General features: G+C 42.5%; 1 protein-coding gene and 1 long non-coding RNA gene across 2 annotated transcripts in view; both read left to right on the top strand.

Moving 5' to 3' along the window:
- The first annotated feature begins 6 nt into the window (after positions 1–6).
- The window catches only part of FBXL7 (F-box and leucine rich repeat protein 7), a 339122-nt gene continuing 318927 nt past the window's right edge, over positions 7–20201 (top strand). Inside the window, exon 1 of the mRNA XM_006907126.3 lies at positions 7–196. Coding sequence (XP_006907188.2) covers positions 160–196 — 37 coding nt within the window. The 5' untranslated portion in view covers positions 7–159. The remainder of the gene's footprint in view (positions 197–20201) is intronic.
- Positions 7081–17410, top strand: LOC112475818. The gene is made up of 3 exons (XR_003044893.1): positions 7081–7235; positions 11350–11509; positions 11627–17410. It is a non-coding gene; the product is annotated as an uncharacterized LOC112475818 (long non-coding RNA).

The following is a 20201-nucleotide window of genomic DNA, read 5'->3' as shown; positions in this document are numbered from 1 at the left end:
GCGGCGTGCGGGGGCCGCTCCCGGCAGGACCTCAGTCCCGGAGCGTGGGCTATGCGCAGCTGACGGTCCCGGCGCGCGGGCTTTCCTCGGGCGCAGCGCGCAGGCAGTGCGCCCCAGCGATGGAGTGTCCCGGGAGACGGCGAGCATGACGGCGGCAGGATGGGCGCGAACAATGGCAAACAGTACGGCAGTGAGGGTGAGTGGGCCGCCGCTCCCCGCTCTCCCAGATCCACCCCGCCCCTTCCCCTGGCCCTCCGGTCTGGGAAGGCAGGTTCTCGCCCACTGCCTTGGCGCACACCCATCTGACACCCTGTCGGCGCCGTCACCTTCCCTTTTGGCACTGGGTGCTCAGGCGCCCCGAGGATGCTCTCCGGCCGTGGGGGTCCCTTTAAACAACTTCCCAGGTTGTCTTTGGGACGGCTCAAGTTACCTTGCTGCCATGTTTCTGAACGCGTGTGCCTCAGCTTCCCTCCCCTGGGCATTTAGGATTTAGGGTGATGGTTTGGCACATGGGAGAAGACGTTTTTCAAAATTAACTCAGTGAAACTTTCTCAGGCCTTTGTGCTCCAGTCCACTGGACTTTCCTGTAGCAGGAAAACTTCTAGAAGAAGTAGTTAAGTTTCCGTACTCTGCTCATTGCCTCTGGGCTGACAGCTTCATGAAGCTGGTCACCTATGGGCCTTGTGTGGTGAGGAGTGGCGGGGGGCTTTGTCTGGCCTCTCTTGGGGCTCAAGAGGGGCAAAGGACCATCTGTTCCTTGGGGCTGGGAATTGCACAGAAATATTGCCTGTCAACTGGGAACTTGGAAGTTGGAGAAAATTTAAACTCCACCTACTCCTAAAACGATGATGGATGTGTGGGTTGGCTTCCCCCCTCGCCCCTCCTCCCCCTCTTTGCATAAAACCGTAGTGTTGTCACCCCGTTGATTAACAGCATGCCCCTGATATGCATATGGCAAAGGCATTTTCGCAGTGCAAAAGTTAAGGAAGGTTGGTCTTTCGTGAACTTGGCTGGAGGGGCGTGGAAGAGACGGGGTCGGTTTTTACAGCCCGCCCCCAGAGGACAGGCGGTTACAACGGTGTCCAGCGCCTGCAGACGGGTCGGAATGCAGAATGGCTATTTAGCATGTGGTGTTTGGGAAACTCCCATCATCCTACTCAAAACTTTGAGCCTTGGCCACAGCGTGTGGCTGTCTCTCCTCGTGTTTGTGGCTGTGTTCGTTTTCAGCAGCTTTGTAAAATTACAGCAGAAACCGATCCTAAAAAACCATATCCACTAGAATCTTTTGTTTAAGTCGTCTTCTCCCAGATCATCATGTTTTGAATTCTGCATATATGCGAAATACATATTTTTCCTTATTTTTGACAATTTCATTTTTTTTTTAAAGTTAAAAGGTTGTCTTTTTAGATAGCAAATGTGAAAGTGTGCCAAAAAAGATTATTAGAGAATCTTGGCCACCCCCCAAAACTTCTTGGAGTTCATGTTTTAAAAAATTGCGGAAAAATGGAAGATTAAGCCTTCTTACTCTGAGTTGTTAAAAAGCTTTCAGGAAATGAAGTGTGTGCCAGTCAGTTCTGGGTGTGAGTGCATTATGCTACCTGAACACTGTGGGAGGAAAGGACACCCCAGAGGTACACAGAGTCACTGCTCTGTTTTCTTGAACAAAACCTCTCCACACTCCCCCTAATCCTCTGCAACTTGTTCTTCTGTCCCAGAGTTCTCGTATTGTGCAGTGTGTGGTGTATGACGACTTCCTGTCTGAACAGCAGAGTTTTCAACCCTTGGGAGAGAAAAGGAGAGACAGAGAGCTAATGTTCTCCAGCTGTTATCCGTAAATGCTACCTCTGCATTTTCACTTCAGCTGAAGTGAATTTTTGCTGGGATCAGATTTAGATACACTGTGGACGTTTTATAGGAAAAACCTCTTGGGCTCAGCTGATTCAAGGGGACCAATAGGAAGCTTTGGGAGGTTGACTGAGTTTGGGCTGGAGCGGACACATTGTGTTTTCTTTACATCAGCTCTCTTCAGATACACAGAGATTCCTCTGATAGGCGAGGCAAAATGAGAGAAATAGAAGTAACAGAAACTTAAAAAAAATCTCTGTCTCTCAGACTGGGTCGCTTGTAAATTGAGTTCTAATACATGTCGGTGGGTATGCTCAACTTTGTGTTATTGGAAGGGAATTCTATGCAGATATACCTGTTGGAATTTGACATAGTGCCGTGGGGCTTACTTAAAATGTCAAATTCCAAAAAAAAAAAAAAGTGAAGGCAACCCCTAGGCATAGTATCTCGATTATCAAAAGAGGCTGAGAATTAAGACCGTTTTAATAGGTTTAGTGCATTTTACATGTGGTATATTTCAAACATAATGAGGAAATTATAAATAAAAGCATAGCCATAGACCGCAGTGAGCTATTTCTCAACTCTAAAACACTGGTGTTCATGTATGCTTTAAAAATCTGCTATTTAAGTATATTTTACAGTTGACACTACCATGTAAATGTAATGCCCCTTAAATTTTACACATAGTGTTGAGTTTTTAGAATGTTTAAAACTTCAGTATCTTATATGTAATCTCGCTTTCTCTTGCTCCTGGAAAACACCTTTTTTTAATTTAATTAAAATTATTTCCCCAGACTTAACCTGAGCAGGTGAAATGGGGCCGAGACTTGCTGCTCTGGGTAATCGAGGACCGGCAGCCTCTGCAGCACCTGGGAGCTTGTCAAAAGTGCAGATTGGGTTCCTCCAGGAACAGCTGAATCATTTATCACATGCGCATTGGGGTTTGGAGAGAGAGGTTCCTGTGTAGAGCACAGAGCCTTGACTTGGGAGTCTGGAAATCTGATTCCAGCTTCAGCTTGGCTACTGTGACCTTGCGCAATTCCTTGAAATCTTGGGGTCTTTCTTCTCTAGAATGAGGATAAAAACTCCTGTTGGCATAATTTGTCATAATCTAATCCTTGAGCATGGGAGTCATTCATTTTATTTTGCTCTTGTGGGACTACTTGAGGGAGGAGACTAGTCCTGTGGAGACATGTTGTAGTAAACGGGGAAGTTAAAACTTAGGGCCATGAGGTCAGTAAATGCCCCTCGCCCCTCTGTCATTTTGTTTGTCCCTCATCTCTGTCTTCCTCACTCATTTTCATCTCCTCTCCTCACTCAGTCCTGAAATCCTTGCTTTTTCCCCTAGATTAAAGGTATGTGTAAACCAATAAGTGCTTCCAGCGCACTTAACGATTTTATTTGCAACCATTCTGCTGACTTGGATTTTGCTCCAGGGAAAAGTTACCGTATCATGGCTGATACTTAGCTTTCTAAGAAACATAAGCGAATGTCTAAATGATGATGAGAACGTTCTGGTAAATTCTCCAGTAGAAGGCTGTTTTTAGTCTTTATCTTATTTCACAAGGTGTGAGTTTCAGCCCCTGTGTAGAAATCTGGAGAGTAAGCTGTGGTTATTCGAAGCCATCAGAACCATTAGCTTGGGCTCCAGTTAAGCCAAATAAACAAATCTTTCTGTTGAGTAGGAAGAGAGGCTCTGCCTTCCCTGCCTTTTAAGGTTTCTGAGTCTCACCATCGATTACTCAGTGTTTATTCTACTCCAGCAGGTCTGAGGCAGTAATACTATACTGTTAACAGCTCCTTTGCAAAACCGTGTGTACCATTGGATTGGAGCTGATGAGGGCACAGTGATGGGGATTGACCCTTGGTAGCTCTGCTGCTCCATCAGGAGCCATGGTTCCCTATTCACCATCTCAGATCTGCGCTGTCAGATGTGAGGAGAGCCAGTTGCCTGCCATCTCGTAAATCATCACATATCCATCACCACCTTGAGGGATATAACTTGAAATTTAATAATGACGATGGCAGCTAAAGTTTATTGAATGCTTACTATAAGCTGGCCTGATTCTAGCCCTTGACACACACCGACTCACTTAATCCTCACAAGGATCCTAAGTGACAGGTTCTCCTAAGGTTCCCATTTTACAGATCAGGAAAATAGGTCCTATAGCTGGTGTAGTTGGAATTGGGACTCAAGGCCGAGTTGAGCCATACTGAGTCCTTTATTCATTATTCAACCAGTATATGTGGACTTATTTCCTACTACGTGCTGAAAGGCCTTCTAGGTTCCTTGGAAATATTGGTCAATGGAAAAAGATTCTGTCCTTGTCACTCTTATCTTGTCGTGTGTGTGTGTGTGTGTATGTAGGGAGGGAAAGTGGAATGATTAACACACGTGTGCACACGCTCTCAGGATAATTCAGTAAACCGTGTGATACATTCCAAGGGGCTAAGGTCTCTAAATAAATTGTCAGGTTAAGATTATGGGGAGGAAGAGGGTTTTGCAGTTCTAGAGTAGTCACCTTGGGAGCAGGGAGCATGTTGACTGTTACTTGGAACCCTTGTGTTATACCGAAGTGGTAACTCTTTAAGCCGGAGGACTTGAATCATCATTTTATGCAAAGGTAACACTTCAGTCTTCTATAAACCGGCAGCTACAATAGAACAAAGTTAGTCTGGCCACTGGGCGTATTTTTTGCTTAGCGTTCTTCTCAAATACCTTTTGTCCGATGATATCAGCTATTTTCTGACTGATGGGAGGTGCGCGGAGCCTAGGGCTTGCTCTTCTTGCTGAGAATGGCTGATGTTGCCTGACTTTCGACTTTCTGGATGTGTAAAGATGCTGCCAAAGGTCTCTGTAATTTTTGTTGGCAGTATGTTTTTGTCTTTTGCCTCCAGTGAATAATTTCATTCTGATAAAAATCAGAAGACAAATGATACTCATTCTACTGTTCGGTTCATATCAAAGCATTAATGCAGTTAACGATATCATCTCTGGTCTGACGATAAGAAGACGTTTTCAGAGATTTGGGGGATCTTTTTGTACATTTAAAATGAGAAAAGAGTGGTAACTTTTCTTTCCCCTTGAGAATCCACTCACAAAAACTTTGTGTTAATTTCCTCTGTCCCTTTGAAACAGAATGAATTCTGGGTTGATTTTGAGTAATTAATCATCATTTTTGCCCTTAACCCTTATAGACTGGCGTCTCTGAAAGCTGCTTGAACAACTTGGCTTGACTGTTTGACTAGTGGAAACTTCTAGATAGCATGTATCTTAAGATGGTGTGAGGGATGTTTTAAAATATATGACACGTTATGAATCAAATCTAGAGTGAATAAGTTCTTTGAATAATGAAGGGATAAATGAAGTTTAGAAACTTGATACATTAAAAGCGACATTTGGAAAGCTGACATGTTGAAAATTGGATTTCGGAGAGCTGCTCAAAGACCAATGCGTGTAAGTTACTAGCAGGTAGATTTGGCTCAGTCTGAGGAAGATGTCTGTGGTGTTGAGAGCTGTTCTCATGAGACAGGCTACCTGATGAGGAAGCGAGAAGGGAGGGCCATGAGCACAGTATAGGATGTTCCAGAGATTTCTGCGTTCAGTGAGAGGTCTGCTATAGGACCCTACACCAAGTTCCCCAGCAAACATTCTGTCATGTGCGATTGTTACGTTCGATAAAGTGTTATTGTTTCATTCCCAGTCATATTGCTACTTTTTTTCTCCCTCAAATACATCTCTAGCATTTTAGTTGTTAAAAGCGCTCCCTTTTAGTTGTTAAAAGCGCTCCACTCACTTTCTCTGGGTTGATTCATTCTCTGTGTGTTTTTGTCTATCTAGATATATTTAGATATTAATTGGAAAACCTACTGGTTTTATTTATTTCCCTGCGTTCTATGGGATATGACCTCCTTCACCAAAAATTGGGTTTGAAAAATGACTTGTCTCGTTTTTAGTGCATAATGGATTTAGATTCCACTCATAGCGTTACTGTTACTTTTATTATCATCCTAAAACATGTAGATCTACTGAACTTGAAGCAAGACCCTTAGTTGTGCTTATGTTGAGAATCTTGAATATTTCAACTTTGCACATAAGACTTTTAATTGTTATTGGTTAGTGTTATCTGATTGGAAGATACAGAATGCTCTGGCACACTTTTGTGCAGCCCAGTGTCTCCTGCGAGTGGGCCAGAGCAGCGGCAGATCCCATGTGGTGACAAAGTTCACGGCAGCTGAACTTTCCCAGAATGTAGCCTTGTTTTTCTGTTCTGGTTATAGAAGCTTGGACCTCTTCTTCCTTTTGGTCACTGCCTGAAATCTCTAGGTTGAATAGGACTTGCTCTGCAGGTTCCGGGTCTGAACAGTGAGCGGGGAGGCCAGGGATCTCAGAGCAAGGTAAGTGGACGCTCCCAGGAGGAGCCCACTTGTGCAATGTGCTAAGTGTGGACGGAAGTGACAAGGAGGAAGCGTGCGTAAGAACAGAGTGACGCTAAAGAATGACACTTCTGGACAGTGGCTGCAGTTCCCAAAATATCTAAGGATGCTCGTGTTCTCCAAAACAACTGTCACAAAGCAGGTGAATTGGAGGAGGAGGAGCTTACCCGTTTGGGGAAAACTAAATATTTTGTTAAGAGACTTTCCCTAATTGTTCCTGATAATCTTTATGTTCTGCTTTTCATCTGGTTTGTTTCACAGGAAGTGAATCCTGTGAGTTTTATAAGTGAGGACTTGGGAAAGCCTCAGAGGAGGGACAGAAATAACCTGACCAGCCTGGGTCCTTCCCAAGCCTGCAACACTGCACCAAGGAGAATGGAAGCCGTGGGCGTGGGCAGACACTTTCACATGTGCTAGTTAAAACCCAAAGATGTACAGCTGTGAAACTTCTGACATGAAGTTTCTGACATTAGCCATCTCCGAATTTTCTCAGTAATGAAATATAAACAAACGTACGGCCATTGTTTTCCCCAATCCGCGTTGGGAGCAGTGAGGACTGTGTCTGGAGCCGCAAATCTGTATTAGGTCGTGCATTAGATACACTCCCTCTATCATTTCCTATTTAAATTCTAAACCAGTAATGAAATGAAAACCAGTTGTTAATGCTGCACGAACTTGTAATTGTGACTTTAGAAGCCCCGAGCAATGCGTAGAAATGTTATTAAAATATGTTTTGTTTGCTACCCTTTCTGTGGTAAATTCCTGTGCTGCATTTTTTTTTTTTCCCTTCCAGGCAGATGTAGCGGTGGAAAGAGAATCAAAAGTTCTAGAGAAAAATTTCAGAAATTTTTCTTATACTTCGGATTGACCTTCTGGCTGCAAGGAACCCACTTTTTGGCAAGATGGAGAAGTCAGGCAAAGCTGCTTATAGGTGCAGTTGAACCTTTTGATCAGTTGAGTACTTGAGTCCAATTGTAGGAGCATCTGAGTTAAATCTAAGACAGAGGCCAGGTCTTACAAGTTCAACCTGTCAGAGGTAGTTCACACCCCAGGAAGAGGAAGAATGGGGCAGAGACTGGAGATGGAGTGTCAGGAACGTTAGAACAAGGAGAGAGAAGAAGAGAACACATTAGGAGGATGGGAATTAGCGCCTCGATTGCCTCCTCCCGTAAAGACCAGTCTTAATGTTCTCCTCAGCTCTCCTTCAAAACATCTCAGCTCATGGAACAAAAACAATTATTAATAGATACTTGATAGGCTTGGCTCTTGCCAAGTTTCTTAGCTTATTGGCCATTTTAATAATAGGAGTTAACAGGTAATGAGCACTTAGGATGTGTCACTTCCCCCTCTGAGATAGAACATGACAGACTCATTCCTGTAGTTCATAGAAGCCAGGGTAGCGGGCCCTGAGGATCACATTTTAAAGATGCCACCACGGAGGCATAGAGGCGGACTAACCCCTGCCCGCAAGTGACACACAGCCAGTGAGTGGCCCGGTCACACCTGAAATCCCCAAGCCTGTGCCGGGTACTACACCCCTCCCCACCATGCCCATGACCTTGTCAGTGTGGTTACAGCCAAAACTTTTCCCCAGTCTTGGTTTTGCATGTGTGCCTCAAAGAATTGCAGTAACTGAGAGGTTGCCCTTAAAACAACAACAAAAAGTTTTCTAGATTAGGAGTCCAAAAACGAAAGATATCTTTTGAAGGAAACTTTCAACTCTTTTTGCCTGGCTCTTCCAAGGACAAATTAACTGCTCATTAGGCAACAATCTGCTGACAAATTGGCAGGCTATCCAGTGTCTATAATAACTGTAGCATGTTAAATAATTAGCATATTCTTTAGCATCTACAGGGTGCAAAATAGAATTGATAGGCCATCCTCCTGATTGTTCAGAGCATTATGAAGTTTTAGTTGTCTTTGTTCTAGGCTAGCCCTATACCTAAGATAACCTTGGTACCTGCTCACATACCAAAGCTAACGAAGGACAGAGAAAGATGCACACATTTTCTTTCCTCCATAAATAGTTTATAATTCAGATCTGATATTTCCCTCTGGTGTCAAAACTGTGGATTTGAGACAGCCGCTAATATGGAGAATTATTCTAATAACTACTTGAGTATTTGCCCTTTTGCCAACCCCTGAGAGACATGAGTATGCCCAGAAAATTGCTTTGGGAACTACACAGCATTTTAGAAATTAATCTTATTTATCATCACAGGGACTCTCGGAAGAGTGTTTGTTATTATCCTGAGTTTATAGGTAAGGAAACCGAGGTCTTGAAGATTAAATGACTTGCCTCGATTTCACAGTGAAGGTTAGATGGGGTCATTCTGATTTTAAATTTAGCATACTTTCCATTATATCATTATTCTCCTTTAGGAGCTTTAAGAAAACAATATAATCACGTTAGAGGATTTTCACCAGGTATTCTTGAGTATTTTACGTCACTTACACCTAAGGGTGCAAGTGGGGATCTGCAAGCATGGGTCCTTTTGCCGCTTTCGCGGTTTTACTGGTAGAGAAGCCTGGCACCTACTGGTCATCTCAGGCCACAGATCTGTGCCAGGGCGCAGGGCGGCAGCCGCACAGTGATAAAATGATTATGGCGCGAATGCAGAGCGAATCATTGTTAGATAAATGTTCATGACACGGTGACATTATTCGTTAGAGCGTACTCGCTCATTGGAAAAACTCAGCTGGGGCTTTGAGGGGGTGTTTCCCTCTAAAAATCTCCCCTTGCGATGCTCAAGTTATTTTCCAGCTGGGAAGATTAGCAGTAAAATTGGGGATCTCTAAAATTGGGGATCCTCAGCATCTCAGGAGTCCTGATTCTCTTCTTGTGGCCTTTGCTGTTGAATAACTGTATTTCTGAGACGTCTTTGGAGGGTTCAGGTCCTGGGACAAGCCCTTTAGGATGAGTTCATATCAAAAGTCATTGAGGTTTTGTCATGGTTGTGACAGGAATCCATCTTGATCATTTAGTCTTTAATTCCTTCACTATCCTCTAGTTTAATCTGTTTTTAAAACTTCCTATTTCTTTGTATTTATTCATTGCTCATCCTACCACATGCTCACCCCAACATGAATATAACCCTATTCACATAGTAGGTCCTCAGTATATTTTTTGTTAAACAATTAAATAAAGAAGAATGTGGGGCTATGACCTTTATTGGATCTTAAAAAAAACTTATGAAAATCCTCTCATATTTTCCATGAACTTTTCTTAGACTTTGACATTTTACTCTTAAAAAGTTTCTCTGGACATGTTTTCTTCTGAAGATATTCTTTCTAGCTTGGCCTGTTATTTTTAACAATGCGGTTCCATCTTTTTATGGATGAAAATAGTTTAACTTGTGTATTTAGGAAAAATGAAATATGTACTTTTGGCATCGCTGAAGAAATTTCAGCTTCACTGCTTTATAGTACTTTATAGTTGACCTAACTATTTTTAATGGTTATTATTGAGTAGACTGCTACCGTATTTTTTATTGAAAATTATATTGTTTGGTAATATTTGTTTCAGTTGATTGAAATTAAAGTTAATTTTAGTGAATCAGTAATTTAGAAAACATTTTAAATATTTGATCTTTAAATTAATTAATCATTCCTTCTGTTTCTGGATTAAAGGGTCAGGATTTTGAATCCTTTCGAATTAATATATTGACCTACTTTATCACATCTCTATTTTTCTCCTTTTGTTATACAAAATATAAAAGTTATGTATGTTTGGTATGCTTGGAAAGGTTTCTAGTAGATATTCAGTCTCTGGCTTCCCATATTCCTAAAACCAGAAGTGAAATAGTCAATTTGAGAAAGAAAAAAAAGATTGAGCTGGAGGGTGTATGGATGTGTGCATGTAAGACTATATTTAAGTAACCCTTTGGTATAAATTAAGCAAAGTCCATTATTTCTCACATCTATTTCTTTCTGTAAATGGAGAGAAATACATATTCCATAAGGGATTTAAGAAATACAATGAAAATTAAAGCATCATTTGTTTCTTTAATAATTTTGTATCTGTTAGAGGAACAGCTTCAGACAAGGGGTCGGGCACCTTAAGAATCAAGCAAAAGAAGAAGCAAATAGCCCAACCATCTGAGCTTTCTGAGATGGAACTTGGAGTAGAGGTGACTGCTTTATCAACAGAGGACTTGACTTGAAATGGTTCTGTGACGTGATTTTGCTTGGAATCGTATGTTTTAGTTTGTTTATCTGAATGTATGTATGTTCAGGTCAGATGAGTGGATATAATACCTCATTGGTGGGGATTTTACTCTGCGTGACACCAAGCTTTTTGTTGATATTTGTTTTGAAGTGCTAGAGTATTAATTCAGATATATAGGCAACATTCATATGCCCATTTTTTTTTTTTTTAAATTTTAAAGATCAACAGCTGCTTCATTGGTTGGAAAGATTTACGTAGCCCCGTTTGGACAATGAATATTCAACGTATTGCTATGAAAGTGCATTTTAAGGCATGGCGTTTCTGTCCTGAACAGCTTACTTTTCATATCTTGTTCTGCATCCACTTTGCTTAGTTCATTATATTTTAATGATTTTCTCTATTTTCTATCTCTCTTGGAAGATCTCTCCTGTTGATTACCCTGCAAGGTAATTTGTTTTGAGAAACAGTCTTTCCTTGGAGAGTCCTTCTCTACTCCTAAGGCCATGACAACGTGAACCGTGTAATAAAAAGCCAGCTCTTTCCCCCTGGTTGTGCTTCGAATAGTCATTTCTCTGATACGGGCTAATAAGAACAGGAAAAGTATCATTTTTAAATGCTTTGGTTGGGGTTGCTTTACTTCCAATAAGGAAAATTGCCTCACAAGGGGGAGCATGGGTAATAAAGATATAACTAACTGAATAATTGTGTTTGGTCTAATGTCAAAATCCCCAAGCTGCTGCCTGCAAATCTAATTTCATCTTGGGGTTACTGTGTGTCCACTGTCACGTGCAGATTTGAATTTGCTGCTCCTGCTGATCATCTTCTCACACTTAACGAAGATGAATTACAGATTTTCCTGGGGATTTTTGATATGTGTGGGTTTTTTTTTTTTTCCTTAGAGATATTTGTAAGCCTTGTGGTAAATAACGAAGGGCTTTGGACATTGACCAAGAATAAAATATGGAATAGAATCATGGATATCTTTGTGGTGAAAATGACCTCAGATAACCTTACAAAGAACGAGAAGCAAGCGTAAAGAAATGAAACAGCTTTGCCAAGGTAATACAGATAGCAAGGCTTTAGGATAGTCACGTTGATTTTCTTATTCTTAGTCTAGCTGTTTATTTTTAATACATCTCTTCTTCACCATGCTTCTCCATTTTTCCTTACTGTCAGAAGACGCCAGGTGAATCTATTGGCTGTCCTGCTTCTCTGTCCAGTTAGCCCTCAAGGAATGACCTGCTCATACTCCCACCTGCATAGAGACTTGCCCTGATGGATCAAAGCCCAGCGTTTCACCAGAAATTACTCTTACGCAAGGCAAGGGAGCAGCCCCCATCCGATGACTAGAGTTCAGGAGAAGATACAATTTGGGCCCCCCTGAAGAACCATGTTGAGTCCAGAGCTCCCTATGGGATTGGCCGAATCCTGTGTAACAGCTGTATCACAGACTTCTGTGTTTGCCCAGTATGCCTCTCCCTTGCCTTTCATAGATGTGGTCCTAAGGGGACTTCTCTATAAACTGCCTGCACTTCACATCATCTCAGAGAGTGTTTACTAGGGAACCCAAAATAAGACAATGGAGACGTTGGAACGGAGTGCCATTCTGGCAGTGGTCAAGGGCAGGATGCCACTGCTGGGAACATCGTCTTCCTCAATCTCAGCCACCCTTCAAAGGGAGTCTTCAGCTGAAAGTTAATAGACATGCACTGGTTTCCTGCTTGGGGTCACTGTTTATTCCTGTCATTGTATAGATTAGGAAATCAAGCCCAATACAAAAGAGACTTGACCCATGCTGTTTAGCTAGTCGGCAGAGCAGCAAAAACAAGCTTACAGTTCCCAGCTTCTGCTACTGGGGCTATTTTTGAAGAGCCATCTTGGAATTTGTTCAGCGTTGTTCAGCTGCTGTAACTCAGAACTGACTGCAGGTGGGTCTAGAGACCATTTATCTGTCTGACCCATTTGTTCAGCTCTGGCACTGAAATTGGACATCGCAGTCATTCCTGTGTGGTCCTCTTGCTGCTTGTCTACTAGTCTTTGAAGGGTGATCTCTGAAGCTCACTGTCGTTGGTAGTAGAATAGCGAAGAAGACATAGTGAAGTAGAAACAGATGGTCAGTTGCTGTCGCCTAAAATCAGCATTTCGTGTTATTGGCTATTAAGAGAATTGGGAAATTGACAGTGCTTGTTGCACGATAAACCAGTGGCTAGTACAGAGTCGTTAGGTAGATGAAACATGCAGGAGTGTGTTGAAAGAGCCATAAGCAAAATGAAAAATGACTACAAATTAATACGTAGTCTCATGATCATCCTAAATAGTTTATTACTCATTTTATTATGCCCAAATAAGGTTCCACGGAGATTATCAGACTATTGTAAGCCCACAGTCACTGTGATCCTGAGAAATTTGGAAGTAATTGAAAAACAAATTATTATTATCACTACTACAGGATCCAGATTTTATATAATTTCATTGGCATCATTAACCAGCTACTCTTTTAGGAAACGTTCTTCGACTCCCATTGTCTGTGAATTAAGTCAAAGTCTATTTTATTTGGTCCTCAGAACCTGACGTACACCGTCGCCAGATCCGCCCTCCAGCTTTCTGTCAGGCCGCTTTCTAGGTACACCCCATACCCTGGCCAAACCGGGGACCTTAGTGTTCCCCAAGTGTACCTTTCGTTGTCCTAGATTTGTGTCTTTTTCCTTGCTGTTTTTTTTTTTTCCCTTTACAATATTCTTTCCATGTGTTTACCCATCGAATCTGGCTTATTTCAGTGCTAACTTTTTAAAATGACATTTTCTGTAATTTCTCATATACCTTCATTTATAATGCTTAACCCCTTACTTTGAGGAAATATGTCAGGTTTGCTCTTTCTTCCCTGTGAACCTTCGTGGCATATTATTTGTATGGAATTTTTCTGTCCTACTTTTTGTTTTACTACTTGTATCTCTCTAATCTGATAAGTATTCATCGGTTTTTATGTAGCAGAAGCTGCTGTATAGTGGGGGGGTCAAAAATATAAGAAATTGTTCTTGACTTCAGAGGTCTACAGTCTGCTGAATGGAATATAATGAAGTACTAGAGAAGCCGTGCGTAGCAAACTAGAGCATGTGATGGGAGATACCAACCTGGCTATGGCGAGCTTTAGCTAGGGATGTTCTCAAGGGTTTCTTATCCGAGATGACCTTGAACTGAGTCTGGAAAGACGAGTAAGGGCTTGATGGTTGTGGCTGAGAAGGAGGCAGTCAGAACAATAAAGTCAGACAAGGAGGCAGGAATTAGTGGGTAAGGTGCAAAGAAAGAGGATGATCTGAGTTGAGCCTCACACCTGAAGAGGTAGGCAGCTTCACATGGCCACGAAGGCAGTGGGGAGGCAGGTGGATGGCAGGAGAGAGCCAGCGGCCCGTCTTTGGCAGAGGCTGCCTTAGACGGATATAGGGAGATCCCTGAAGAGGCACATGGGTGACTTTTTCTGCTCCTTGTGCTTACTTCCATGTGACAGGAGTGTCATTAATATCACTCCCGTCCTGGAGTACTTCCCTGGTTGGTAAATTTGGAAGAAATCAAGTCGACATCTCAGTTCCACTGTTTTCCTCTTGGATGAGAGCTGCCCTCCGGGAGAACTCTTCTGCCCACACATAGACCAGCTCTGGTCTCATGCTGCCAACGCTTGGATTCAGTATTAGCCACTCGGATGTAGCCCTAAAACCGCAACTTCTGAACTAGAGTTCTTAGAAATAAAGATGCCATTTTTCTTTCCATCTGCAGCGTCTGTAACAGAATTGTTTCTCAACTTGATTTGAACCTGGGTGGGAGAAGGGGATGCTATTCACTGAGCCCCACTGAGAGCCTGCCTACCGGTAGCGTGTGGTGGGAGCAGGGTGAGGGCGTGGTTTTCACCGATGGAAACAAGGTCGAAGGACTTGGCCGAAGGGGATGAGCGAGATGGAAGATTCTAGAAAGACTCTGCCTTCTGGCTTGGGAGGTTAGGGGCCGTATTAACTCACACACCTTAACTTTCTGATGGAGCCACGTTTCCATCGAGTCGCTTCTCAAGGCCAGGACTTTGGTTTGGCTTCTCATCTCTCCTTTAGTCATCACCACCCAGGATCTGAGAGAATTTTTCAGGGACGGCTACACTTGGGCATTTGTTCATCCGCATTGTTCATTCTTTGGCTAATTCATTTAGCCAGCAGAGATATTCATGAATCTTCTATGTGTCAGCACCCTGTTTGGCCTGCCCAAGAGATACCGTGATGAACAAAACGTTAGCTCGTCCTCTAGGAATTCTGAGTCTGGTGAGGGAGCCACCACAGGGGTGGGCGGGGAGAGGGGCGAGGGCTACCGGTTAAGCAGCTTTGGGACCAAACAGCCCGAGTTAAAATGTGGGCCCTATTACTTGCAAGGTGGACAGTCTCAATAGAGGTTCAGTTTTAGCTAAGCCAGTATTTACCTCAAATGCTACTTTCGCACGACTTCTAGATTCTCCTGATTGGATCCTGGAGCGTGGTGAACTGGCTATGAATAAATTTTGCCAGAAGCTTAGAACATTGTTTTTGGAATTCATTTTTAAAACATAAAATCCCTGTCTATAGCGAGAAGTTGTCATACGAGCAGCCTAAGTTATGCTCCGTTTCTCTCTCTTTTGGACAATCCCTTCAGATCAGCACTTGGAGGGAAGTTAGAATGTGGTTTATTTTTTGTGAAGTTTTCATTTTTGAGTCCTGCTCGCATGAAAGATCTGAAAAAGAGTCTGAGCTATGTTTTTATTATGGCAAATATGGACCTTCCTAGGAAGCAGAGAGATGAGGCGTTTGTGTGATTTGCAGACAAACCTGGTGTCATAGGGAGTAACACTCTGATTCGTGGTGTTCCATGCCATTTCATACAACAGCGGACTTTTTTTTAATGGCTCTAAGATTGGTGGAGACAATTCCTTTGTTTTAAGAGTCCCCGATTTAATGCGAAATACTATTCATACCCAGAAGTGGCATGTGTGTCTGTGTGCAATGTGTACGTGTATGTGTCCTTTATTGTTCCTGTATCGGTAGTCACAAGATCCAGTTGGATGCTATGTGCCGGATCCTGGCACATTAATTTGCTGTGATTTGAGTTTGTCCCCTGATGTACAACACTACAGAAATTGAAGAAGACAGCTGAATTGGACGGAAGGTGATACCCAAGTAGTGACAGGGTTTCCAAAAGGATAATATTTGCTATAGTTAAAATGACCATTGTTCAAGAACAGAAACGCTCCAGTTTTGTCCTATTAGTTTGTATTTTTTTTCTGTAACTGGAAATACGTCTAGTATCCTTCTATAAAGAACTTAAGAAATACAATTAAAATGAAATATTATTAATTTCTTGAATACTATGGCATCTGTCCTACAAGGGGATGTGATATATTCTCTTTTATGTCAGACAACCCTAAGTTTTAAAGCTGGGTGGGACTCGAGAGATGACTTGGTCCTGTGCCCTCCTTTTTGGGAAGCGAAGTACCGAATGCTAGAGAGACTTGTGTAAAAAAGTCCCACACTGTGTGCAGCAGCGAGCATAGTAGCTCAGAGCACAGACCTGCATGCCAGACTTTCGGGGTTTCGAACTGGCTCTGCCATTCGCTAGTTGTGTGATCGTGTGCAGGTTACTTAACCTCTCTGTGCCTCAGTTTCTGCCTCTGGAAAACGGAGTCAATAACAGTTTTCCCACGAAGAGTTGTTGAGAGATGGGTCGAGTTAGTGGATGTGAAATTACCGTGGCCTGTAACAAACACTATGCATCAGTCTTACATAACCTGCATTTCATTAAATCTAATAGATTGATTGATGCTGCTGCTTTCTTGATGTCAGAATGCGCAGCTGGAGGTTTTCACAGAATTATAGTACGATTTGCCACAGCAGTTTTAAGATAATATTGATGGTAATACGATGTCAGTCGGGCGGTGATGGTGGCGGGATGGTGGAGTTTAGACTCAATTAAATAGGACGCTATTATTATTGTTATCATTATTCTTACTCAGCTGACCTAAGACAGAGTTAGATTTAGAAGCTACATCTCCTAGTTCAGTCCTTAGTCCATTATTCTGCTCCTCTGTGGAGGTTATCATTCGACTTAAAACTATTGTGACACTTGCGTTTTATGGTTCCAGGTCCTACAAGACAACTAAGTGCAATGTGCCTTGTTAGGAAAAAGAACATAAAGAAATGTCCAAATTCCTGTGAAAGAACATGTCTCCTCACTCTGCCTGTGCTCGCAGGCTAGAGGATGATAGAGCTGCAAATATTTTCTTCCATTTGTTATTGCTTTATTTTTAAAAAAATTAAATGAAATTTATTGGGGTACCATTGGTTAGTAAAAATTCTATAGGTTTCAAGGGTACACTTCAGGAATACGTCATATATATATTGCATTGTGTGTTCACCACCAAAGTTGGATTGGTGAAATATTTAAGCCATGATGAATTTCTTTGTACTGAGCAAAGATTCGGATTTTTCTGAAGCTTTTAATAGTAAATAAAAATTACTGTTTTCGTTGTTGTTAAAATTCATCCAACAATGGAGGCTGGAATGTCCACTCGTTACGATTACTAATAAACTCACTCTGGGGCAAAACCATGTCAATTGTGTATGTGTCTATGTAAATGTCCCACGAGAGTGCTGAAATGAGGGCTTTTGTGAATATATTTAAAGCTTTGGGCCAGACTTCTCTGTCTGATTGGCTCCTTCATTCCTATGTTATTATTCGTCCCGCTCTGGTTGATCAGTGCTTCCTCCCCCCTTCCCCTTGCCCCTCCCTCTTCCCCATCCACGCTCCCCCCTTTCTCTCTGGCCGTTCCCCTCTTCCATCCCCTTCTCGCCCTAGCGCCCACCCTTCATTTCTGTCTCTCTCCAAACTTTACATTTGACTGTTGTCTCCGGGCAGACTGCCCAGTTTGCTTTATTTGTTTCTCATAATTGTATTCAGGGCCTCAGTTACATGTTTCAGATGGATGTTTCAAATGGCATTAGTCTCTTTTATAGTTCAAGTGTTTTTCCTGGAGTTTTGTAGTGTTTTTAAATATAAATGCAAACTGGACCTCTCCAATGTGGAGTTTTAAAAAATGAATACCCGAATGGATCAGAAAGTATTCCAGATACCCCTACATTAAGTTTTAATGTCCCGGGTCTCTGTGGGTTGGAGTAAAGATAGTGACTTATTGGTTAGCCTGATTGTTGCTAACTGCTTTGCGTTTATCTACTCAACAAAAATAATCTGCCGAGTCTAAGTTTTATGGACGATAAATGCATTGATGATAGTGTAAAGGAATCCCAGGTGTCCTTCATGTTGAAATATAAGCTCATGTCAGCTTTAAAATGACAATACCACCCTAAACTCATCATACTTTAGGCTTAGCTCAAAGTCTGTTTATATTCTGAGAAATCGTGGGTTGAAGTCTTCTGTAACATTCTAACAAAAACTCTAAGCTTTAAAGTATGGGTCTTTCTATAATGGTAATGGGTCTTCCTAATTGTTGTATATTCACAATTTTAGATGTTCCAGATAATTACATTGTCCAATAATGTGTCAACTTCCCACATGTGGCTGTCAAAACTTAAGCCACAATTAAATAAAATTGAAAATTCAGTTCTCCAGGCACATGAGCCACATTTCAAGGGCTCAGTCTCCCCATGTGGCTACCATGTTGGTCAGTGTGGAGGTACAGTCATTAAGAAAGCGCCCTTGGACCATGTTGTTTCTGAGGATTTAAGTTAGGGTACGTGGTGTGAACCAGTAGATTTCATGGAGTTAGGCTACAAATAAGCTGCTTTCTCAAGAGACTACAAAAATAGAGTAAATGTGAATTTTTTTTTCTTTTACGTTTCTTGTCATATTTAGGATGTGAGTCCAGGCAGTGCATGGTGCTCATCTCGCTAAGTCGTACCCGGATGCGGGCCCTTCCAGCTTCCCCACCCATCATTCCCATGGCACACCTGCATGTATGTGTTCCAGTTTATAAAGAGGACTGAGGGAACTCTGGGAAGTGACTTTCTTATGGGTTGAAAACGACTGAGACGTTGACGACATCATTTTACACCCTGTCACCCCAAATGGAGCCCGTGTGCACACGTTGCTGCGTGTAAGGCTAGGAAATGTGGCGATGAGTTTGGTATCCTGTGAGCAGCTTAGAACAGCGGTCCCTAACCTTTTCGGCATCAGGGACTGGTGCTCCTATGAGACTCTAATGCCATTATGATCTGAGGTGGAGCTGAGGCGGTGATTCTGGTGCTGGGGAGTGGCTGCAAATACAGATGGAGTTTGCTCGCCCACCTGCCGCTCACCTGCTGCTGTGCGGCCCGGTTCCTAACAGGCCATGGACTGGTCCTGGTCTGCAGCCTGGGGATCCCTGGCTTAGAGTATTACTGTGGCACAGTCGGCAGTTTTTACCATATGAGCTGATGTTCTGTATACAGACGTGATATTTAAGGCAACAGATTTGGGCATTAGGAGAGGTATGTGGTTTAACTTAGATAGTGCTTGGTTCTCAGCTTTTATTGTGTTGTTACCTGAGCAAATATGGACATAAAAGTCCAATCAAGTAGAACGTTTTCTATACCTGCTTTTGTTCTTCCATCCGCTAGGTAACCTGAGCGTGTGGAGGGGCTCGGATTTGCTTCTCAGGTGGCGCCCTGAGTCCCAGAGAGCCTTCAGGGTGAAGTGGACTTGCAGACTGAAAACCCCGACTTTCTCACTACTCTGAGTAAAAGGCTTGACTAAGGCAGAGAAATATATATACCTTACAGGAATGAATTTTATGCTCTATTAGTGAGAGTCAGTGACACTTTCTTCTTGGGAGATGGAAGGGTTGGTTTCTATAATGAACCGATAAACCTAGAGAAAAACCTAAGGCATTCTTTTCAAATTAGTGGAATTACATTTCACTTTCTCTTTAGACTCAGTGTGTGTGGTTTCTCAGCTAGCTGTCCCCTCCTGCCTTTCACCCCGACCTGGTAGGATTATGAAGTGTCAGACCGTAGAGCGGGTGTTATCATCTGTTGCTTGCAGCTCGGAACAGTCATTTACACAACCGCATCACTTGCTGTGGGTCAGAAACTGCCCTCTAATCTTTGCTGTTGCTCACGCGCTGTATTTTATCTCTTCTCAGATGGTGCGTTAGGCTATTTTATCCATGCGTCATAGGAGATAATTCGCCTACATTAATCTTTCTGCAGCCATTAACATTGGCACTTGTGTCCTGTCCCATGTGGAAGGGACAAGAGTGGCCGGGGGCACATGGGAAGGGAAGATGTCCGAAGGAGGTGATTGGCGGGCCCATGGCGATGGCTGTCCCCAGCTCCCAGAGCCCACAACACTCATCATCTGCCTCACTAGCCTCAACATCCCTGGAGTGTCAGGGATTTCTGCAGTTGTCCAGCTCTCCAGAGAAACTTCTCTCTATGACACGTCTGTCTGTCATCGTCTCATTTGAAATCTGGCTCTGCCACTTCTGAACTATGTGAGCTTGAGCTAGAGAAATAACTTCCCCGGGTCTCAGTTTCCCCGTCTTTAAAATGAGAATAGTACTTCGCTCCTAGGGCAAACGTGAGATTGTTTTTTACATCTTTTTTTTTAAGATTAAACAAAATATTTTTCAATTATAGTTGACATAAAATATTTCATTAGTTTCAAGTGCACAATATAGGGATTAGACGTGTATATGCCTTGTGAAGTGGTCATTCCTATGAATCGAGGGCCTGTCTGGCACCGTCCACAG

Source organism: Pteropus alecto, unplaced genomic scaffold (assembly GCF_000325575.1).
Source record: "Pteropus alecto unplaced genomic scaffold, ASM32557v1 scaffold152, whole genome shotgun sequence".
NCBI classification, from domain to species: domain Eukaryota; kingdom Metazoa; phylum Chordata; class Mammalia; order Chiroptera; family Pteropodidae; genus Pteropus; species Pteropus alecto.
The sequence above is the reverse complement of the archived record's forward strand: the minus strand, read 5'-3'. Positions and strand labels throughout refer to the sequence as shown.